This window comes from Musca autumnalis, unplaced genomic scaffold (assembly GCF_047663935.1).
Source record: "Musca autumnalis isolate F117 unplaced genomic scaffold, ASM4766393v1 scaffold_5, whole genome shotgun sequence".
NCBI lineage: Eukaryota > Metazoa > Arthropoda > Insecta > Diptera > Muscidae > Musca > Musca autumnalis.
Genome location: NW_027412088.1, coordinates 155,425,059 through 155,447,469, shown reverse-complemented (window position 1 = coordinate 155,447,469; position 22,411 = coordinate 155,425,059). Strand labels below are relative to the sequence as shown.

Below are 22,411 nucleotides of genomic sequence, written 5' to 3'. Positions count from 1 at the left end.
ATCCTTTCTTCCAGAAAGGGTGCTTCTTTTCATCCTTTCTTCCAGAAAGGGTGCTTCTTTTCATCCTTTCTTCCAGAAAGGGTGCTTCTTTTCATCCTTTCTTCCAGAAAGGGTGCTTCTTTTCATCCTTTCTTCCAGAAAGGGTGCTTCTTTTCATCCTTTCTTCCAGAAAGGGTGCTTCTTTTCATCCTTTCTTCCAGAAAGGGTGCTTCTTTTCATCCTTTCTTCCAGAAAGGGTGCTTCTTTTCATCCTTTCTTCCAGAAAGGGTGCTTCTTTTCATCCTTTCTTCCAGAAAGGGTGCTTCTTTTCATCCTTTCTTCCAGAAAGGGTGCTTCTTTTCATCCTTTCTTCCAGAAAGGGTGCTTCTTTTCATCCTTTCTTCCAGAAAGGGTGCTTCTTTTCATCCTTTCTTCCAGAAAGGGTGCTTCTTTTCATCCTTTCTTCCAGAAAGGTTGCTTCTTTTCATCCTTTCTTCCAGAAAGGTTGCTTCTTTTCATCCTTTCTTCCAGAAAGGTTGTTTCTCTAGACCTTTTTCCAGAAGGAGTGCTTCTTTAGATCCTTTTTTCCAGAAAGGGTGCTTCTTTACACCCTTCGTTCCAGAAAGGGTGCTTCTTTAGACCATTCGTTTCAGAAAGGGTGCTTTTTTAGACCATTCGTTCCAGAAAGGGTGCTTCTTTAGACCATTCGTTCAAGAAAGGGTGCTTCTTTAGGCAATTCGTTCCAGAAAGGGTGCTTCTTTCAACCCTTGGTTCCTGAAAAGAAGGGTGCTTCTTTAGACCCTTACTTCCAGAATGGAGGGGTGCTTCTTTAGAGCCTTCCTTCCACAAAGGAAGAGTGCTTCTTTAGACCCTTACTTCCAGAATGGAGGGGTGCTTCTTTAGAGCCTTCCTTCCACAAAGGAAGAGTGCTTCTTTAGACCCTTCCTTCCAGAAAAGAAGTGTTCTTCTTTGGACCCTTCCTTCCAGAACGGAAGGGTGCTTCTTAGTCTCTTTCTGAAAGAAAAGTTGCTTCGATATTTAGCAAAAATTCGGATCCGTTAGTCATTATGTAACCCATTACAAAGTATCAAGGTAAAACTACTTACTTCACTGCATAGTTAGTAATAAGTACGGTGGCATAGAGCGTGTGTGTCCGACTACAGATCCTAGGGTTGTGTGTTCAACGCACGCCGTCGGCACAAGAGTTTTTGTTAAAAATATAAAAAAACTGTTGGTGAAGCACATGTAAGCGTTTAAATAACTTTAAATCTTCGTAATCGTAGCACAGTGTGTAATGTGTTCCGCTACAAATTAGAAGTTCGCATGATCAAATCCAGCATAGAGCAAAATAAAATAAAAATATGAAGTCTGTTGAAGTTGAAAACAAATTCCACCTCAACTTTTCTAAAAATAGAACATATGGTTTTTAGCTTATTTTTCAACTTCTAGTGGCAATGGAATAACTAGTTATTCTAGTGATTATAGAATAACTAGTTATTCAGTGCGGCATTCTCTTAAAATTGTGAGTTAGTAGGGAATTTTGTAAGTAGTTACCACTACCACCAAAAAGTACTCATAAAACCCATTATTTAGTAATTTTTTTTTTGTGCTGGGTAGTCCCTCTCTGAAAGAAAGGCTACTTCAATAGTCCCTTTCTGAAAGAAAGCCTGCTTCAATAGCCCCTTTCTGAAGAGAGGGTATTTCGAGTAGTTCCTAGCAATGCCTTAACCACAATTTCCCGTATATATAGAAAATCAATCACATTCTTATTTGCCTTATCTATATTGGTAAATATAAATTGCGTGCTGCGGTACTCCGTTTGTTTAGTTAGTGATTAACACAATTGAATCCCCATAATTCCCTCAGAGTATCCATATAATAGTAGCACTTCGTCATTTTACTATTTTTAGCTTAAAATCGAAAGCGTCATTGTTTTCCATGACGATAATGTTGCAATCGACTTGACTCGACTGACTGTCCGATGATAAGCGGCAGCAACAGTTCCCGTAATTTAGCGATAATATAATTAATATTCATTAGCAGTTGTTCGCCAAAGACGGTAACAATAGAAGCAAAATAAAAACACAATAAATTTTCGTTTTAATGAATTCTTTAGAGAGAATTCAATTGCTGCTGCTACTTAGCTAAGACCGATAAAGGAAATCAAGACGTAGCTTCTTATTTTGAAGTGTTAGTGGCTAAAGATGATTTCAATAAACCATTATCATGGTCATTAAGTTGAGACAAGTCAGGTGGTTTATGAGATAGTTATGTTTGACGATAATGATTTGCATAAAAAAGCAACAGGGTTACCATTTTGAATGAAACTTAAATCGAAATCAGTTTAAATTAAAAAAAAGAATTCTGTTTCAATGTCTACGGTGGTTAAGATACTCCTCAGAGTAATGCTGGTGATATCTACTGAGTAGGTCAGCCGTGGAAAGCTTCTCTACCAGTCGCAGAGTGGCCATAAGACACACCGTTCGAACTTGGCAACAAAAAGCACGTCCCGGTTGCACTCTTTAATATAATTCTTCTGGGATGTTTGTGAGATCATATTTAATAGGTCGGATTTCAATAACATTTTTGGTACCAACATTTCTAGCTGAAATCTTTTCAGATGCAAATGTATTCTCGCTAAAATATTTAGAAGCAACAAAATATTTACATATATTTTAAATTTAGATAATTTAATGACATAAAACACACATATGTATTTTTCTTCAATAATTTTTCACAGGTTTTGTTTCTGATGAGCAGAGGAAATTATAAACAGGTGTTTGACACGCACACATCCAAATTCCCATATATACGATACAGCAGAATATAAACACATTATTTAAATAAAAAAATAGAAAAAAAATAAAAATAATATTTGTTCTTCTATAAACATCAGCAGCAGCTTTAAACACCGGCGAATAAAAAAACAAATATTATTTTCTCATAAAAACAAACAAACAAAGCACAAACTTACATCGATATATGATGTCATCTCATCAAACATTGTCTTCAAATCCCGTTGATTGCCCAGCATCAGCGGTAGTATTTGCTTCTCATGCAAATCCAAGATCTCTTTAATATTGCCCAGCAATTGATGTTTCTTATCTTCGCCTTTCAGCGTCTCAGGTAGTTTATCATATTTATCCAAGTTACCATAGTTTTGTAAACCTTTCTTCAAATTGTTAATATAATTGCCTTCGGTCTGTAGTAGTTCATCAATGATATAACTGATTTTACGTGACGAATAGATTTCAGTGTGATCACAGGGCAATAAATTCTCCAGCGATATGGTGTCCTCATCTTCGTGACTGTTGAAGGGATAAAAATTATTTCGAACAACGAAGAAAGAGAAAAGGAGAAGAGAAAATGTTTGGTTATGATATGATAATAAGGATGAATGGTGATTGTACACATGCAATATGTGATTTAAAGGAAATAAGGTGACCAGACTTGTGTTTTTATTTTCGGCATTCACACAAATTTCTGTGTACGTTGGTGCCTCCCATAGAAGATTTTTAATAAATTTGCTACCAACATATGCACAGTGGATGCGCCCAACGACAAAAATCAAAAAACTCACTTGAAATTGCCTGATATCGGGTGCTACCGTTGTATGGGGGCTCACCAAAATCTGACCCATGTACAAAATTTTTGGTGTGGGAGTTTCCGCACAATTGGTAACTCCAAATGCCAAGTTACAGTTACAAAATGGGCTAGCTTTATAATTTTTGTAATATTTTTAAGTAATTTTATTATTATTTCTTACATTAATGTTCAATATAATGTTTTTTTTTTGTGCTAGTAGCGATTTCTATTGTCATGGTAACTTAGGTTTTGGGTGCATACACTTTAATAAATATGTTTCTTGTTTAAGACATCCTAATGTTGCAACACGTCAAAACGTAGAAATTTTCCCCGCACTGAGAACCAGAAATACGTTATTACAGGTAATTCTGCAGAAAAAGGTGATTAAATCTTATAAAGTACCGAAATGAATGGTAGCCCTATATGGAGGCTGTGGTCAAAAGTGGACCGATATCATTATTAAAACCCATTGGGGTTGAATATTTGGTTAAAATCTGCCGAAATAAATCGAGATATCAATCATATATGAAGTATACCAAATCATGGACCAATACTGACAATTTTTCGCGGAGAGGTTTACTATGCAAAAAAAAACTCCTGGCACCGGATTATAGCAAATTCGATTGAACAATGTGTTGGTAAGAGTAAAGTACTTTAATTCAGGATGATTCGTTACATGGGAACAACGCGAAAACTTGGACCTAGAACTACAATATTTTTGTTAGAGTGTTTTTAGGACACTTGGACTCATTGATAAAAATTTCAGTTCGATATATTATATAGAAGTATTTTTGTCACACCTTCCCATGTAAGTGCCACCACTGTGCAACGCCGACTGATAATTATGTATACCCTCCACCATAATATGGAGGGCATAATTAAATTTGTCATTTCGTTTGGAACACATCGAAATATTCGTCGGAGACCCTATAAAGTACAGATATATCCATGGCCGTCCGTCTGTTGAAATCAACATGCAGATCGCAATTTTTAAAATAGAGATTTGTGATTTGGTATAGATGTTTCTATTACTCCTAGGATGTTTGTTATTGAAAACGGGCTATATCGGTCTACATTTTGATAGAAAGGTACCTCCCGATTTACCGAAATGGCTAAAATTTGGTATTTAGCCCTCGTTGGTGGTACAAAAATTCCCACCTGAAATTTGTCGGTATAGGCCAACGTCTTCACATAGCCCCCATAGAAATGTACCTCCCGATTTCCGGTATATTGAAGGTTGTGGCCTCAATATAGCACCGAAATGACTGAAATTTGGTATTTGGTGTCAGTTGGAGGTATACAACTTTCCACCTGAAATTTGTCGGTATAGGTCCACGTCTTTATATAGCCCCTATAGAACGGTACCTCCCGATTTCCGGTGTTTTGAAGTTTTCAATATCCACCGTAGTGCAATGGTATGCACACCCGCCTTGCACGCAGAAGGTCGTGGGTTTGATTCCCCGGCCAGGCAACATCAAAATTTTCAACGGTAGCAAAATACCCCTCAGTAATGTTGGCGACATTTCCTGAGTATTTCAGCCATGTAAAACTTCTTTATAAAGTGGTGTCGTAAGACACGCTGTTCGGACTCGGCGATAAACAGTTCCATATCATTGAGCTAATATGAATCGGGGTGCACTCATTGATATGAGAGAAGTCTCCCTTGTCCCGTCTGGGTCTGATTGTGGAACAATTATTAATATCCCACCGAAATGGCTAAATTTTGGTATTTAGTCTTCGTTGGGGGTATACAACTTTTCCTCAGAAATTTATCGGTAGAGGTCCACGCCTTAATATAGCCCACATAGAACTGTACCACCCGATTTCCGGTATGTATTTTGAATTGTGACCTCAATACCAAAACGGCTGAAATTTGGCATTTAGTCGTCGTTAGGAGTATACAACTTTCCACCTGAAATTGTTCGGTATTGCTCCACGTCTTCACATAGCCGCCGTAGAACTGTCACACCAAATTTTTAATATTTTGAAGGTTGTGGGCTCGTATCCTATCTAAATGGTTTAAATTTGGTATTTATTCTTCGATGTGGGCATACAATTTTCCACCAGAAATTTGTCGGTATAGGCCCACATTTTCATATAGCCCTCATGAAATTTGAAATTTTTATCCACATTACTCAACCGGAATAACTGAAATTTGGTATTAAGTGTTCGTTAAAGGTACAAAACATTTATTCTATATATATAAAAGAGCAGTGAGGTGAGGTATTCACTGACTGACTGACTGACTGATTCATCAGCGCCCAGACGAAACCGCTGAAGCTAGAAAGTTGAAATTTTTGGTGTAGGTTGCTGTTGGTGTGTAGGGGTGAGATAAGACTGGGTTTTTGAAAATTCGACCTAGAAGGGTACGAAAAGTACTAAAAGGTACTAAATATGGTACCCTTTGTATTGGGCAAACGGTAAGAGCTAGAATTCTGAAATTTGGAATGAGGGTCACTGATGGAGAGTTAGAAAGATGTACCAAAGGGTTTTTGGAAATTCGAACTATAAGTTCGTTTGTATATTTTGAACGGATATAGCTAGAATCATGGAATTTGGTACGGAAATCAAGGTTGGGAAGTGGTGCTGATGTAATTAAATGGTTTTGGAAAATCGTACTAATGTGTACGAAAAGTACTAAATGGTACTAAATTAAGTACAACTTGGATTTGGGTGAACGGATAGAGCTCGAATCCTGAAATTTGGAATTAGGGCCACTGATGAAGAGTAACAATGAAAGGTTTTTGGAAATTCCAACCATAAGGGTACGAAAAGTACTAAATGGTACTAAATTTAGTACAATTAGAATTTGGGTGAACGGATTGAGTTGGAATCCTGAAATTTGGAATGAGGGTCACTAATGGAAAGTAACAAAGAAAAGTTTTTGGAAATTCGAACTATTAGTGCACAAACATTAATAAATGGTACTAAATTTAGTACAAATTGGATTTGGGTGAACAGATAGAGCTGGAATCCCGAAATTTGGAATAAGGGTCACTGATGAAGAGTAACTATGATAGGTTTTTGGAAATTCGAACTATAAGTGCACGAACAATAATAAATGGTACTAAATTTAGTACAAATTGGATTTGGGTGAACAGATAGAGCTGGAATCCCGAAATTTGGAATAAGGGTCACTGATGAAGAGTAACTATGAAAGGTTTTTGGAAATTCGAACTATAAGTGCACGAAAAGTACTAAATGGTACTAAATTAAGTACAATTTGGATTTGGTCGAACGGATAGAGCTGGAATCCTGAAATTTTGAATGAGGGCCACTGATGAAGAGTAACAATGAAAGGTTTTTGGAAATTCGAACTATAAGTGCACGAAAAGTACTAAATGGTACTAAATTAAGTACAATTTGGATTTGGTCGAACGGATAGAGCTGGAATCCTGAAATTTTGAATGAGGGCCACTGATGAAGAGTAACAATGAAAGGTTTTTGGAAATTCGAACTATAAGTGCACGAAAAGTACTAAATGGTACTAAATTAAGTACAATTTGGATTTGGTCGAACGGATAGAGCTGGAATCCTGAAATTTTGAATGAGGGCCACTGATGAAGAGTAACAATGAAAGGTTTTTGGAAATTCGAACTATAAGGGTACGAAATGGTACTAAATTTAGTACAATTTGAAATTGGGTGAACGGATTGGGTTGGAATCCTGAAATTTGGAATGAGGGTCACAAATGTAAAGTAACAAAGAAAAGTTTTTGGAAATTCTAACTATAAGCACACGAAACGTACTAAATTTAGTACACTTTGGATTTGGGTGAACGGATAGAGCTGGACTCCGGAAATTTAGAATTAAGATTACTGTTGGAATCTAGAATTGAGATATGGAGGTAGCTTTGGAAAATCGTACTAATGTGCACGAAGCAGTACTAAATGGTACTAAATTCGATACAATTTGTATCTGCGTGAACAGATTACTGTTGGAGTGTGGGATTGAGGTAGTTTTGGAAATGCGTACTTATAGAAAAGTGCTAAATGGAACTACATTGGCTATAATTTGGAGTTAGGTGAACTGATAGAGCAGATATATGAAAGTAGTTATAGGAAATCCTGGAATCCTGAAATTTTGAATAAGGGCAACTGATGAAGAGTAACAATGAACGGTTTTTGGAAATTCAAACTATAAGGGTACGAAAAGTACGAAATGGTACTAAATTTAGTACAATTTGAATTTTGGTGAACGGATTGAGTTGGAATCCTGAAATTTGGAATGAAGGTCACTTATGGAAAGTAACAAAGAAAAGTTTTCGGAAATTCGAACTATAAGCACACGATACGTACGAAATTTAGTACACTTTGGATTTGGGTGAACGGATAGAGCTGGAATCCTGAAATTTAGAATTAAGATTACTGTTGGAATCTAGAATTGAGATATGGAGGTAGCTTTGGAAAATCGTACTAATGTGCACGAAGTAGTACTAAATGGTACTAAATTCGATACAATTTGTATCTGCGTGAACAGATTACTGTTGGAGTGTGGGGTTGAGGTAGTTTTGGAAATGCGTACTTATAGAAAAGTGCTAAATGGAACTAATGTAGTTCCTATTATTTGGAGTTAGGTGAACTGATAGAGCAGATATATGAAAGTAGTTATAGGAAAGTCGTGTACGAAAAGTGCTAAATGGCACAAAATTTGGTACATTTTGGTATTTGCTATATGGTACAGAATTTTGTTTAATTTGTGATTTTGTAAAGGGGTAGAACTGGAATTTTGAAATTCGGTATTAGATTAGTAATCGGTGTTTAGAGAGGAGGTAGAAAGGAGGTTTTGAAAATGCTTACTTATTTATACAAAAAGTACTAAATAGTATTATAATTGGTTTCAGAGGAAGAGATAATGCTGGAAAAGTGAATTGCGGTTGGTATTTATGTTGAATATTAGGGAGTAATTTTTGAAACGTTTACCTACATATGTGTACGAAAAGTTTGGTAACATGTTGGTACCAAAACCATTTTGGTATTGTGTAAACGGTTAAAGTGAGAAATACATACTATAGGGGAACGAAAAGTACTAAATGGTACTAAATTTGGCGTTTGGTGTAGGAACAAAGCTTGGATTATATAATTTGGACAAAAAACTACGAAAGGGAAAAATATTTGCTAAGAAGATCATTCTGATATTTGAGATAAAGTTCGGAGTTTGAAAAATTGTACTGAATATTGTTCTATTGATTTTATGTTAACGCGAAGGCGTTTCTAAATAATGTACTGGAATTATGTAGTCAAACGTGAAGTATCTTTTCAAAAAAATTTTTTTATGTTATTTTTAAAACGTGGTCCAATGCGACAATTTTGAAAACTAGCAGTTTTTTAACCCCTGATAATAAGAATGCCTAAATTTAAATGCCTCAAAAAAATTTACCGTTATATACGGTTAACATACCCGTGCACATTAAGTAAAGATTTTTGTAAAATAGTTTAGGTTAGAAAAACCTTTCATGCCACAAATTCCGAATTTCGGTCGGAAAATGTGCATAAAATCTTCAAAATACTCTAAGTCTTCAAAATATCTCTTCTTATAAACGTGGATTGAAGTGGACATTTTTTAAATTATACTTTTATATCCTCTGAGTATTCAAGGTCCAAATATAAAGAAAATTAGACAATATAGATTTGTTCTTCTTTTAAAATACACTAAGTCGAGAGGTACCGTTATATAGGGATATACGAAAACGTGGATTTTTATGGCCATTTGGAATGCCGAAAATTAGGTTCGTAGAATTTTCGGCATTCGTACAATTTTCGGGTTCTTGGCCGCTGAAGCTAGAACTTTGAATTGTTGTGAAGGAGTGAGATAAAGTTTAATGTTTGGAAATTCGTACTGGGAGGGAATGCTGTGTTAGTGAAGGGGTAAAACCAGAAGTCAAGTCTGAAATTAGCAATATGAGTCGCTGTTGGTGTATGTCTGTGATATGAGGTCGTAGTTTTGGTAATTCGAAATAAAAAATATGGTAGGAGTGCGATACGGCAGATATTTTTTTTGGGAAATTCCAATTTCAATGTACAGTATTAAAAGGAATTAAATCGATTAAATGTTGATATTTAAAATAGGTTTTAGTACAACAGATTCGCCAGTGTTCACCTCTTCTATGTTAAATATTGTTCATATATATTTTATTCCCTTTCCGCATACGAAGTAGCGGGCATTTGCTAGTATAGATATAAAACATCCCTTGCAAAAAAAATCAGACAGTATAAAGCCACGTTTTGGTCCCCACGCTTTGGTTTATAGCCCCCATATAACTACGCTTATATTTAAGGTTTTTTGTTAAGATTTTAGTTACAATTTTCTACCGAATTGGTCGATAATTAGATGTTTGTGTTTCCAGAAGATTGAAAACTTCCTGATGATTTTTTTAAAGAGAGTATTTATTATCAGTTAAGATATTCTGCTCTATATTCTTTTATAAACAAAAGGAAACTAATTGTTCTTATTAACTTTAATATACTTCTTAGTGGAGGGTATAAAAAGTTAAGCCCGGCCGAACTTAACACCGTTCTTACTTGTTTTTTGTTTTTTCAGGTCACTGTAAATAACAAAACGCATGATCTTATATCGAACTGTCCTGAGGCTAATAACTGTCAAACGTTCAAAAAAATTGTCAAATGCCATCTGGGAACACTACGTGTCGCTTAGGCCAGAAATGTATCGTACAGCCCTCTTAGGATCATTGATAGCATTAGAAATGCGTGCTATAAATGATACTAAATTTGGTCTTGGGTGAGGGTCAGTGATCCTAATATAAAGTTTGATAGGCTAAGATAATATATTTTTTTAATTCAAAGTATACGAAAAGTACTATTGGGACTGTTAGAGATGGAAATCTGAATTTCAAAAACTTTTTTTAAATTTTCTAAACACGAACGGAGTGAATTTAAATTCTGCATAAATCCTCTTTTCTATTTTCGCTAAGAAAGTAGCGGACACATGGTAGTACTTTATATAAACCAGGTTGCAGTATTTCTCATAAGTTTATCGAGCGTTTTCTAATTTGGTTAATGATTTAAAAAAATTATCAAATACCACAAGGTAAATGTGAACTGTGAAGCATATTTATTGGTAAACAGTTCATGTAATTTTTTTTTGCCATCTGGTCACCTTATTTTCCTTGCAATGCACATAAATCACATAAAATATTCATAAAATATTTAAACCATAATAAATGCACGATAAACACAGCCAATTTTGGAAACGCGAATCAATTTCAATTAAAATAACATTAATAAAACACATGTGAGGTGATAATAAATAAAATGAATTTTTATAATAAATAATAAAAATTAATGCAGCACACAAATAAATATAAATAAATTATATATAACAAAAACAAATCAAATGCAACTTACTATTCATCACTCAAGTTATCGGGGTAACAGGATGTGATGGCTGTGGCAAAGTTTGGCAGTGAATATCCGGTATTGCCATTGAAGAGATTACCCATAGAATGGCGTATTGATAATGTTGGTGGTGTTTGTGATGAAGATGACGATTGGGTAGACGAAGACGATGGGGTCGGAGACGAGGACGACTGTGTTGAAGTGGCAAATGCTGCTGATGATGAAGATGAATATGTTGACGATGCATTTGGTATTGAAGACGAAGAAGAAAAATATGAAAGGCTGAGGCGTAGATCAAATCAAAACGAGCATGCAGGTGGGGACAGACATTGGAACGTAAACGAACGATCATAGCAAAAATCACAAAAAGAAAAAAAAACATAAACATAACTTTAGAATGGAAGCTATTAACGTATCGTATATTATTTTTTAATAGAAACATCATAATAAATAAGCATAATAAAAACGAACGAGTTTTGTATCGCCACACGAGTTTAAAACTGGTCGTCACGGTTAGGTTATCTAATCGAAATAAGACGGTGGTATAATGTTAAAATGACGTAGTTTTTAATACAGACACTAATGTTCCATTCTTCAAATTCTCATATCAAATGTTCTTTTCAAGCATGGCACTTCGCAAATTTAACTATGGCACTGGCCGTTTTATATACAATATCAGAAAAAACGAAATTTAAACTGTCACACGAGTTTTGAATTCCAGTTGTTTTTTAACCACAAAGTATATAAAAAGGAATCAAAATTTTTCCGCATAACAAATTCCAAAACATGCAATAATAGAACGAACGGCGTAGCGTGACAAAACCAAAACAAAAATTCCAAAATATCTTATCTCAAAAACAGATGTTTTCAATTAAAACAAAAAAATAACAACAACAAATTATTTCCATTTCATTTTCGATTTGAAAAAATTTGACACATACTTTTCACATTGTTCACTTTGTTGTTTTTGTAATTTGCCATTTTTGGTGGGAGACGCAATGGCCCCGACGGATGTCGTAGTTGTTGTCACCGGTGATGATGGTGATCTTTTATGCAAAAGAATAGGCGTCGTCGCTGTTTCGGCACTACCGCCGACGACCTCAGACACATTTTCATTTATTTTTAATGATTTTGTCACTGTAACATCACTGCTGATGCTGTGGCTTTTATCCGTACAATCAACACCTTCCTTAGTATCCTTTAGAGACCACAAAGCATTTAAAACTTGTACCGCTATCAAAACCGAGAAGGTAAAACCAACGGTGACTAAATCGAAATAAGTCACATTTACTAAACCGTAAAACATTTTGTTGTCGCTTAATTATTCGTTATCTTTCAAAAAGGGGACTTATTTTGTATTAATATTTTTTTTTAATTTTTATTAAAATTGTAACTTTAATTATTTGTCAAATCATATTATCTTCTCTTTGTCGTTATTGGCGTATAAAATTATTTTATGATATTTTGCCATTAACAACAATTTTATATTTTATTTTTGATTATCAACACAATTTTTTATTTTAATATTTTTCTATTGATTTTTTAACACCCGCGCCATGTTATGTTTATCAATCGAATCGAAAATATCAACTGAGCTAACGATCAAACATTTGTTTTAGAAAGCTTTTTTTACCCGGCATAGCACTCACCAAACCATTGGCGTTTGTTTTGATAATAATGAGATTTACAGTGGAGAGTGAGTATCATACAAAGCAAGAGAGGGTTGCCACACAATTCTGGGGAATTTTTGGCGACTTTTTGTGTGATTTGAAAAAATTAAATTATAGTGCGATTTAATTTTTCAAATTATTTAAATCCTTTATCTCTTCCGAAAATTAGTTGATATAACAGATCCAGAAAATTGAGTCTTAATATAGCCTTAACATATAACGGGTTTCAGTAAAATGCGTTATTCAAGTTATCAATTCTATTTGAGATCATTCATTCCCAAAACTTTTGTTTATGGGGACATAAGAAAAATTTGTTTTGAAAAAAAAATAGACAAAAACAAGTAAGAAAGGCGTTAATTTCGGCTGTTCCGAACTTTTTATACCCTCTGCCACAAGATACTAAGATCTTTCGCCATTCAGAAGGATCCGAAATATCATGTTTCAGTCATTATATTTGGCCAATGGGTGTAGAACCTTCAAAAATATTTAACAAGTAAAAAAGTGTCAGTCGGCTTTGCCGACAGATATATACCCTCAGTCAATGTGAAGTGAAACTTTCACCTACCGACAGATCGAATGTATTTAAGGTCTCTTTAGAATTTTGTGGCCCTTTTTGGACATTTGTACTTGCCGACAAAAATGTGGATTAGAAATTAACTGCACTAAGACAAAAATGTGGAACCTTTGTGGGGAAGGTACCCTTAGGGAGTACCGATATGGGCCGTTTTAAAAGTTAAACTAAATTTTGACAAAATATTAGGAGATTCAAAGTTTGGACCAAATTGGTTGCCCCATTCAAGTGGTATCGTCCTAGCATTTTAGTGACATTTTTTAAATATTGGGAAGAAGTACCGGAAGTTGTGGACCGGTTTTGCCCCATGAAACTATGTTTGGATATAATATGACGGAGACCAAATGTTGGACCAAATCGGTTGAACAGTTCAAGAGATATCGCGCTCTCCGACAGCCACATAAATAATAAGGACTTGCCCCTGAAAAATCTTTTACCGTCGTAATGGAGGTAGCGAATGCAAATCGCTTCAACAAAAATCAAAGTGATTCGAGAGCAGGTCTTTAAGTGAACTTATTCGAAATTGTGTGTGAGAGGTACCAGAAGAAGTAGACAAATATAGTCCATGTTTGAACCTGATCTACATCTGGTAGATATATTAGGATGTGCAAAGTATGGATTACATCGAACACTCCCTTCAAGAGTTTTCGTGCGCACAATATTTCCGAACATTTTTGAACTTTTGTGTGGGGGGGGGGGGGGGGTTCTACCTGAAGCGGTCCACTTCTTCAGGTATGGTTTATCTTGGAATTTATACTATGTTTGGACAAAATATTACGAAGGCCAAATTTTGGACCGAATCGGCAGATCCGGTGTTATAGGGGCTTTTTGCATCTTTCAGGCTATTATCTCACGAAGTATGGACTTGCCTCTGATGAAACTTGTACCGTCATATGTGGGGCAATGAATGCAAGTTGTTGCAACAAAAATCGAGAGCAGGTCCTAATCTGAACTTATCCGAAATTTTGTGTGGGAGTTACCCGAAGGAGTGGACCGATTGAGTCCATTTTGTAACCTCATCTAAGTTTAGTAGAAATTACACGATGTGCAAAGTATGGGTCAAATCGGTTACTTCCTTCAAGAGTTATCGTGCGCACAAATTTTCCGAACTTTTATGGGGGAGGTACCGGAAGGAGCGGACCGACATAGCCCATCTTCGAACTAAAACTAAGTTTGGGCAAAATATTACGAAAGCCAAAATTTGAACCGAATCGGTTCATCCGTTCGAGAGTTATCGTGCGCTCCAGCCAGCAGGACAGACAGACGGACGGACATGGCTAGATCGACTCCAAATTGTCTGAAAAACATTTCGTGCAAACATACTTGGGGTCTAAAACAATTATTTCGATGAGGCACATATATTCCCTCTTTAGCCTAAAAGCTGAGGGTATAAAAATTGGAGGTACCTATATATTGGAAATATACTAAAACTTGAACATATATAATCATTTTTTTCGTAGGAGCTTTCCTAACCGAAAATCGGCAGGTTCCGTTCTATGTCGGCTATATGAAGACGTGGACCTATACCGATAGACCTACAACCAAAATTCAGTGTATACCCCCAGCGAAGACTAAATACCAAATTTCGATGGGATATTGAGGCCATACCCTTTAAAATACCGAAAATCTGGAGGTATGGGGGCTATTTGAAGGCGTGAACCTTTACTGACAAATTTCAGTTTTATACCCCCAACGATGACTAAATGTCAAATTTCAACCATTTCTATGGGATATTGAGGCCACAACCTTTAAAATACCGAAAATCAGGAGCTACCGTTTTATGGGGGACATATCAAAACTTGGACCTGTAACCACGAATTATAGGTGGAAAGTTTTCTACTCCCAATGTAGACTAAATACCAAATTTCAGTCAGTTTGGTAGAATTTTGAGGCCACAACCTTCAAAATACCGAAAATCGGCAGGTACCGTTCTATGGGACGTGGACCTAACAAAAAAAAACATTATTCCACAACATCCCATACGGGACAAGGGAGACTTCTCTCATATCAATGAGTGCACCCCGATTCATATTAAGCTCAATGATATGGGACCTACTGTTTATCGCCGAGTCCGAACGGCGTGCCTTAAGACACCACTTGTAGAGAAGTTTTTCAAGGCTGAAATACTCAGGAAATGTCGCCATCATTACTGAGGGGTATTTTGCCACCGTTGAAAAATGTTTGATGTTGCCTGGCCGGGGAATCGAACCACTGACCTTCTGCGTGCAAGGCGGGCGTGCATACCATTGCACCACGGTGGCACCCTATACCGACAAATTTCAGGTGGAAAGCTTTATACCCCCAACGAAGAATATATACCAAATTTCGGTCTTTTCGGTGGGATATTGAGGCCACAACTTCAAAAAACCAAAAATCGGGAGGTGCTATGGGGGCAATTTGAAGGTGTGGACCTATACCGACAAATTTCGTTTAGAAACGATGACTAGATGCCAAATTTCAGCCAGTTCGGTATAATATTAAGGCCACAAGCTTCAAAATACCGAAAATCGGCAGGTACCGTTCTTTAGGGGCTATATGAAGACGATGACCTGTACCTACAATGTTTTATACGCTCAACGAAAAATATTACCAAATTTCAATCTTTTCGTAGGGATATTGAGTCCACAAACTTAAAAAACCCGCAAATCGGGAGGTATCGTTCTATGGGGGCTATTAGAAGGCGTGGACCAATACCGACAAATTTCAGGTGGAAAGTTTTATACCCCCAACGAAGAATATATACCAAATTTCAGTCTTTTCGGAGTGATAGGTCACAATCTTCAAAATACCGAAAATCGGGAGGTACCGTTCTATGGGGGGCAATATGAAGGCGAGGATCTGTACCGACAAATTTTAGGTGGAAAGTTGTGTACCCGCAGCGAAGACTAAATACCAAGTTTCAGCTTATTCGGTGAGATATTCAGGCCACAACCTGCAAAATACCGAAAATCGAGAGATACCGTTCTATGGAGGCTATATTAAAACCAGGGCCGATATAGTCCATTTTCAATACCTAACATCCTAGGAGTAATAGAAACTTCTACATCAAATTATAAAGCCCTATAACAGACGGACGGACATCGTTATATCGACTTAGAATTAGGATCTCTGACGAATATTTTTATGTGTTACAAACGGAATGAGACATTTAATTGTACCCTCCATATTATGGTTTAGGGTATAAAAATATATTTTACGACCTTTCGGAGGCAACAGAAGACCTTTGAGGTTTCTTATAATCAATAGACGATCTTTTGAGGTCTACTTTAGATAGCAGAAGACCTCTTGAAGCATTTTAAAGGCAGTACATATCCTCTTGTTATCTTCTACATACCCAGCAAAAAAAGTCGTCCCAAAATCATGGGTTTTGTAAGGGATTTTTGGCAGCCGTAACTACTCGCAAACCCCCTTTCTTCCCCATTATTTTTACAAAGCCATGTCGCACTCAGTTTGTAGTTATTTGAGGACCACTAGAATAACTAGTTATTCTGTGGCCACTAGAAGTAGTTATTTGAGGACCACTAGAATAACTAGTTATTCTGTGGCCACTAGAAGTTGAAAAGTAAGTTGAAAAAAATTCTATTTTTAGAACAGTTGATGTAGAGATTTTGTTTAATTTCATCATACTTCTTACTTTTATTTTACTTTATTTTATTTCGCTCGCTGTGCGAGTTGAACACACGAACCCACTGATTTCTAGCCAAAGACACTACATACTATGCCACGCACACGGACATTAAGGGTTGCTTAAGAACTTAAATGTGCAGTGCACATGTGCAACACGAACTGTTATTTTTTAATTAAAAAAACTCGCGTGCCGACTGTGAGCGTTGAACACACAACCCTAGGATTTATAGTCGGACACACACTCACTGTGCCACCGTCCTCATTACTTAGTGAGGAGCAAAGTAAGTAGGTTTGCCTTGTAATTTTTTTAAGAAGTATCCCATTACTTTTCAGATTACTTGTAATCTGAAAATAAGCTTGTTTACATTACTTTGTAATGGGTTACGTAATGACTAATGGATCCGAATTTTTGCTGGGTAGGGTCACTTAAGATCAACTAAGGTCTCTTGAAACCTTTTATAGACAACAGAAGACCTCTTGAGGTATTTTATAGATAACAGAAGACATCTTGGGGACTTTTATAGATAACAGAAGAACTCTTGAGGTATTCTGCAGAATACAGAAGAGTCTTGGGGCCTTCTGTAGACAAAATAATACCTCTTGAAGTCTTCTAAAAACAAATGAATACCCCTTGAGGTATTCTACAGACAACAGCAGGCCTCTTGAGGCCATCTACAGGAAGGGGGTGGGCAGATACGAGTGGTTGGTTTACATGGTGGCTATTCATAGTCTGACATTCTGCCGTTATATGTTGGAAATTATATCCAGCCTGAAAAATTGAGAAATCCCAGAAGATCTACCAAATCTAGTTCGGTAGTCTCAAGGAGGAACTGCCATCCTAGAGCTTTCAACTAACGGACAAAATTCGAATATTTGCTAGTAAAATTTTTAAAAAAATATCGAAAATTGACCATTTCTGGTAGAGACCGGGCCCCCGTGCCACCCCTGGCTACGTCGGTGATATATATAACTGAAGATACACATACCCTCTAATTATTGCCATTGGTGTTACCACTGACGCCTTTGGAAGTTCCTGCTCTGGCTACTTCGTCTGCTTTTTCGTTACCAAGAAGTTTTCTAAATCTTTTTTATAACCTCCACCACAATATGGAGGGTATAATTAAATTTGTCATTCCGTTTGTAACACAACGAAATATTCATTAGAGACCCTATAAAGTATATATATTCTTAAGTAGATATAACGATGTCCGTCAATCCGTCCGTCGTCCGTCTGTTGAAGGTTCTGGGCTCATTATCACACCGAAATAGCACAAATTTGGTATTTGGTATTCGTTGGGAGTATACAACTTTTCACCTGAAATTTGTCGGTATGGGTTTACGCCTTCATATAGCCCCCATAGAGCGGTATTTCCCGGTTTTCGGTGTTTTGAAGGTTGTGGCCTCAGTATTCCACCGAAATGTCTGAAATTTGGTACTTAGTCTACGTTGGGGGTGTGCAACTTTCTACCGGAAATTTATCGGTATCTCCCGATTTTCGGTATTTTAAAGGTTTTTGCCTCATAATTACACCAAAATGTCTGAAATTTAATACTTAGTCTTCGCTGGGAGTATATAAAAATCAGATAGTGTAGGTACACGATTTTGTATAGCCCTCATACAGAGGCAGGCCCAGGGATATATAAGCTAAATTCGGAAAGTTGTAAATATTGGTCTAAGTTTTGGAAAGAGCAGCGATGACGATCAGTTAAGATATTCTGGTCCTGCAAGGAATAGGAGGAAGTGCTTAGTTCATGCTTTTATAAGCGAAAGGAAACTAATTGTTCCTAGCAGAAAGGAATTTTCGAGACATCACTGTATAGTAACTTGTCATATTCCACCTCATCGATCATACGATCAAATTTCATAGCAGAGTTGACGAGATTAGCGAATGAGTATGATAAGCTTAGACGTAACAGCCCTAGCGACCCAAGAATCAAAGAGCTGACATTTGGAGTCAATAGATTAGTCGGTGAACACAAACTGGCTTAGTGGCTAGAGCATATAAATTGCGGACAATGACTAAGGCGTTATCGAACCCTGGGAAAAAAAGATGATCAGACATCTGTCACGTTTAACGTCGTGGTTTATTTTAACACACAATTTATTGAAAACGAACATAGCGACCAGGCCAGTATATGAATTTTACGCCGTTTACGATATTTTCCAGAAGAGAAAGAAGCACCAAAGTTTACGATGGGTGACATTGCAGATGTTATCCGAGGAGCAAAATCATCCAAAGCGCTTGGATCTCGCGGAATTTAAATGATGATTCTAAAGCAGCGGTATAAACCAGGGGCCAATTATGTGAGCAAAGTTATCAATTTGTCTTTAGCTACCCTGAAGTCCTCGGTAAATAAGCAGCATGGCATTTTGGCTTAAAACATTTCTGGCTAAGGAATAAAGGACGGCCGAGCCAAAGTCGAACTACGCTGCCCTTTGCCTTTTAGTCCTCTACCAGAAATAACCTAAACAAAAAAGCCAGCCGCTTATGTAGCAAGGCCTTTATAGTTCCCAAAGTCTGGAAAATTTGCAGGGTTGTTCTCCTACTAAAGACTGACAATGGCATTACTCGGAGCGGATAGCATTGGACCTGCCTAAAGCATTTTATACTGTCGGCCATGCGACAATTTCGAAAATTATACACTCGTGGCCCAAACACATTTATCCGCTGAGTTTCGCGTTAGTGATTCCAAGTTTTTTTCTTGAAGTTTTCATGTAGTTATTTTAAAGCGACACTCTGCGGACCCGTTTTGGTTTGTCCTCTTGGCCTTGTTTGAAGCTTTAAGACACCAATTATATGTGTATTCGCCAGTCGTACGTAGAAATCAGGAACAAGAGGGGTTTTTGCTTATTCTAGTGTGAAACAGGGAGTTCCCCAAGGAGGGGTGATATATACGAAGTCGTGAAAGATCCGATCTTTTCATTAGCATTTGAACCAATGCAAAGGAAGTCGTGAAAGATCCGATCTTTTCACCAGCATTTGAACTCATGCAAAGGAAGTCGTGAAAGATCCAATCTTTTCATCAGCATTTGAACCCATTCCATCTATCCAATAGAGATGAATTTAGTGTTTTTGTTTATACAATTTTTTCTAAATACATAAGATTAATTGTCGGAGACTCTTGATGTTGTCGGAGATTCGAAATCACAACCAACGTTGTTAAAACTCTCGTCGTAATGATAATGTCATTGCAAAGGGTTGGTGAAAAGGACATGCCAAAGCATTTGTGAAAAATACATGTCAAAGCATTGGTGTAAATGACATGCTTTGGATCCAAAAATGAATAGCATCTTTTGGGGTCCACGCTCATATAAAATTCATCGATGAAGATGCTAAAAAGATGGCATGCCAGCTCACTTGCACCCATGATTGAATGGCATCTTTGGCATCGAACATTTTGCTGGGTAAGCTATGCGGCGCCAGTGGTTTTTCATCGTAAGTGATACGCAATGGAAAAACATACAAAATTGTCTTGTGACTTCGGAGGATGACTTACATGAGGAGGCTAAGATCTTGCCGGTGCGTCGGCACAACAGGATGTAATCACCATCGTGTGAAAAGTTCTTATTAATCTAGAGAGAGAGGTCCAAAGTTAAAAAAGAACCTCTAAATCAACAGGCATATCAAACAGGTTTGAGTAGTATTCATACTGATAGTCGTGGAGGCTATAAAAGCCTGTCGTATGAATACCATCTTCGTCCATTGTTTTAGGAAGCCCATGAAAAACATTATATCGCTGTAAACAGGACCGCGAGGAGTACGTTCGGTAAAAAATTTAAGATGGTCTCGAACAGGCCTTAAACTGCATTAAGCGAAAATTTTGAACTTTTATGAAGGAGCTACCCGTAGGTGTTTGAAGAACATTTTACCATGTCCAAATTTCAACCAAATCGGAACTCAATCCGCAAAAAATAGTGCTCATGAGTCATTTTAGTAGGGACCGGCAGGGATTTTAGAGCTTTTGGGCCGTTATCTCAGGAAGTTTGAATTTCAAAATGATCCGGAAAATGCCTTCTATCTGCACCTTTGCGAATTTTTTGTGGACCAATATAGTTCATGTTCGAACCTGATCTATGTATTGAATATTACGTTGTGGAAAGTATGAACCAAATCGGTTACTAGTGCGTGCAATTTAAGCGAATAATTTTGAACTTTTGTGGGGGAAATACACGAAGAAGTGGACCGATATGGTCCACCTTTGAACGGATTTCGTACAAACATACTTGGGGTCATACACGATTATTACGATGAAGAACATTATGGGCTGCCAAAATTTTTTCTACATTTTGAATTTACCTCATGCTTAAAACTTACAAAATTCGGTGCGATCGAACTTAATTAAGTCTTATGCCAGACTAATTTAAATTTTCATTGAAAACTCTTTGTCATTATACCCTCAGCCTTTAGGCTAAGGAGGGTATATACACTTTGATACGATGAAAATGTGCCTCATCGAAATAATGGTTTTAGACCCCAAGTATGTTTGGACGAAATGTGTTTCAGACAATTTGGAGCCGATCTAGCCATGTCCGTCCGTCTGTCTGTCTGTCCTGCTGGCTGGAGCGCACGATAACTCTCGAACGGATGAACCGATTCGGTTCCAATTTTGGCTTTCGCAATATTTTGCCCAAACTTAGTTTAAGTTCGAAGATGAGCTACATCGGTCCACTCCTTCCGATACCTCCCCCACAAAAGTTCGAAAATGTTCGGAAAGTTTGTGCGCACGATAACTCTTGAAGGGAGTGACCGATTTGGTCCATACTTTGTATAGCGTAAACTTTCTACCAGAGTAATATGAGGTTCCAATATGGTCCCAATAGGTCCACTCCTTCGGGTACCTCCCACACAAAATTTCGGAAAAGTTCAGTTAAGGGCCATCTCTCGAATCGCTTTGATTTTTGTTTTAGCAACTTGTATTCACTGCCCTTCATACGACGGTACAAGTTTCATCAGGGGAAAGTCAATACTTCCTGAGAAAATAGCCTGAAAGTTGCAAAAAAAACCCCTATGACACCGTGTGAGGTGGTTGGAGCGCAAGATAACTCTCGAACGGATCTGCCGATTCGGTCCAAAATATGGCCTTAGTAATATTTTGTCCAAACATAGTTTAAGTTTGAAGATAAGCCATATCGGTCCACTCCTTCAGGTACCTTCCCCACAAAAGTTCAAAAATGTTCGGAAAAATTGTTCGTACGGTAACTCTTGAAGGGAGTGGCCGAATTGGTCTATACTTTACACATCCTAATATATCTACCAGATATAGATCAGGTTCAAATATGGACTATATTTGTCCACTCCATCCGGTACCTCCCACACAAAATTTTCGGATAAGTTCACTTTAAAACCTGATATCGAATCACTTTGAATTTTTTTGAAGCAACTTACATTCGCTGCCTCATTTACGATGGTAAAAGTTTTTTAGGGGCAAGTCCATACTTCTTGAGCAAACAGCCCGATGAGTGTAAAAACCCCCTATGGCACCATATATTGTGCCTGGAGATCCACATCCATAACGGTCAATGTCGATCCATTCCTTTTAGTATCTCCTCCGCAAAACGTTTGATCTTTAATCCTAATCAACATTTTTGTCTGTTCAAACCACCAAACATTTTTAAAACCCCCT

At 37.1% G+C, this 22,411-nt stretch overlaps 1 protein-coding gene across 2 annotated transcripts in view; it reads right to left on the bottom strand.

Moving 5' to 3' along the window:
* The window catches only part of LOC141405705 (uncharacterized), a 48,744-nt gene extending 36,208 nt beyond the window's left edge, over nt 1-12,536 (bottom strand). The window contains exons 1-3 of one of the 2 annotated variants that reach the window (XM_073990357.1): nt 11,861-12,523; nt 10,929-11,201; nt 2,954-3,287 (exon numbers count right to left, since the gene is read on the bottom strand). In XM_073990357.1, coding sequence (XP_073846458.1) covers nt 2,954-3,287; nt 10,929-11,201; nt 11,861-12,225 — 972 coding nt within the window. In that variant the 5' untranslated portion in view covers nt 12,226-12,523. Of the gene's footprint in view, nt 1-2,953; nt 3,288-10,928; nt 11,202-11,860 lie in introns of both variants that reach the window. The other variant, XM_073990358.1, reaches the window with a different exon arrangement.
* Between the last annotated feature and the right edge of the window lie 9,875 nt (nt 12,537-22,411).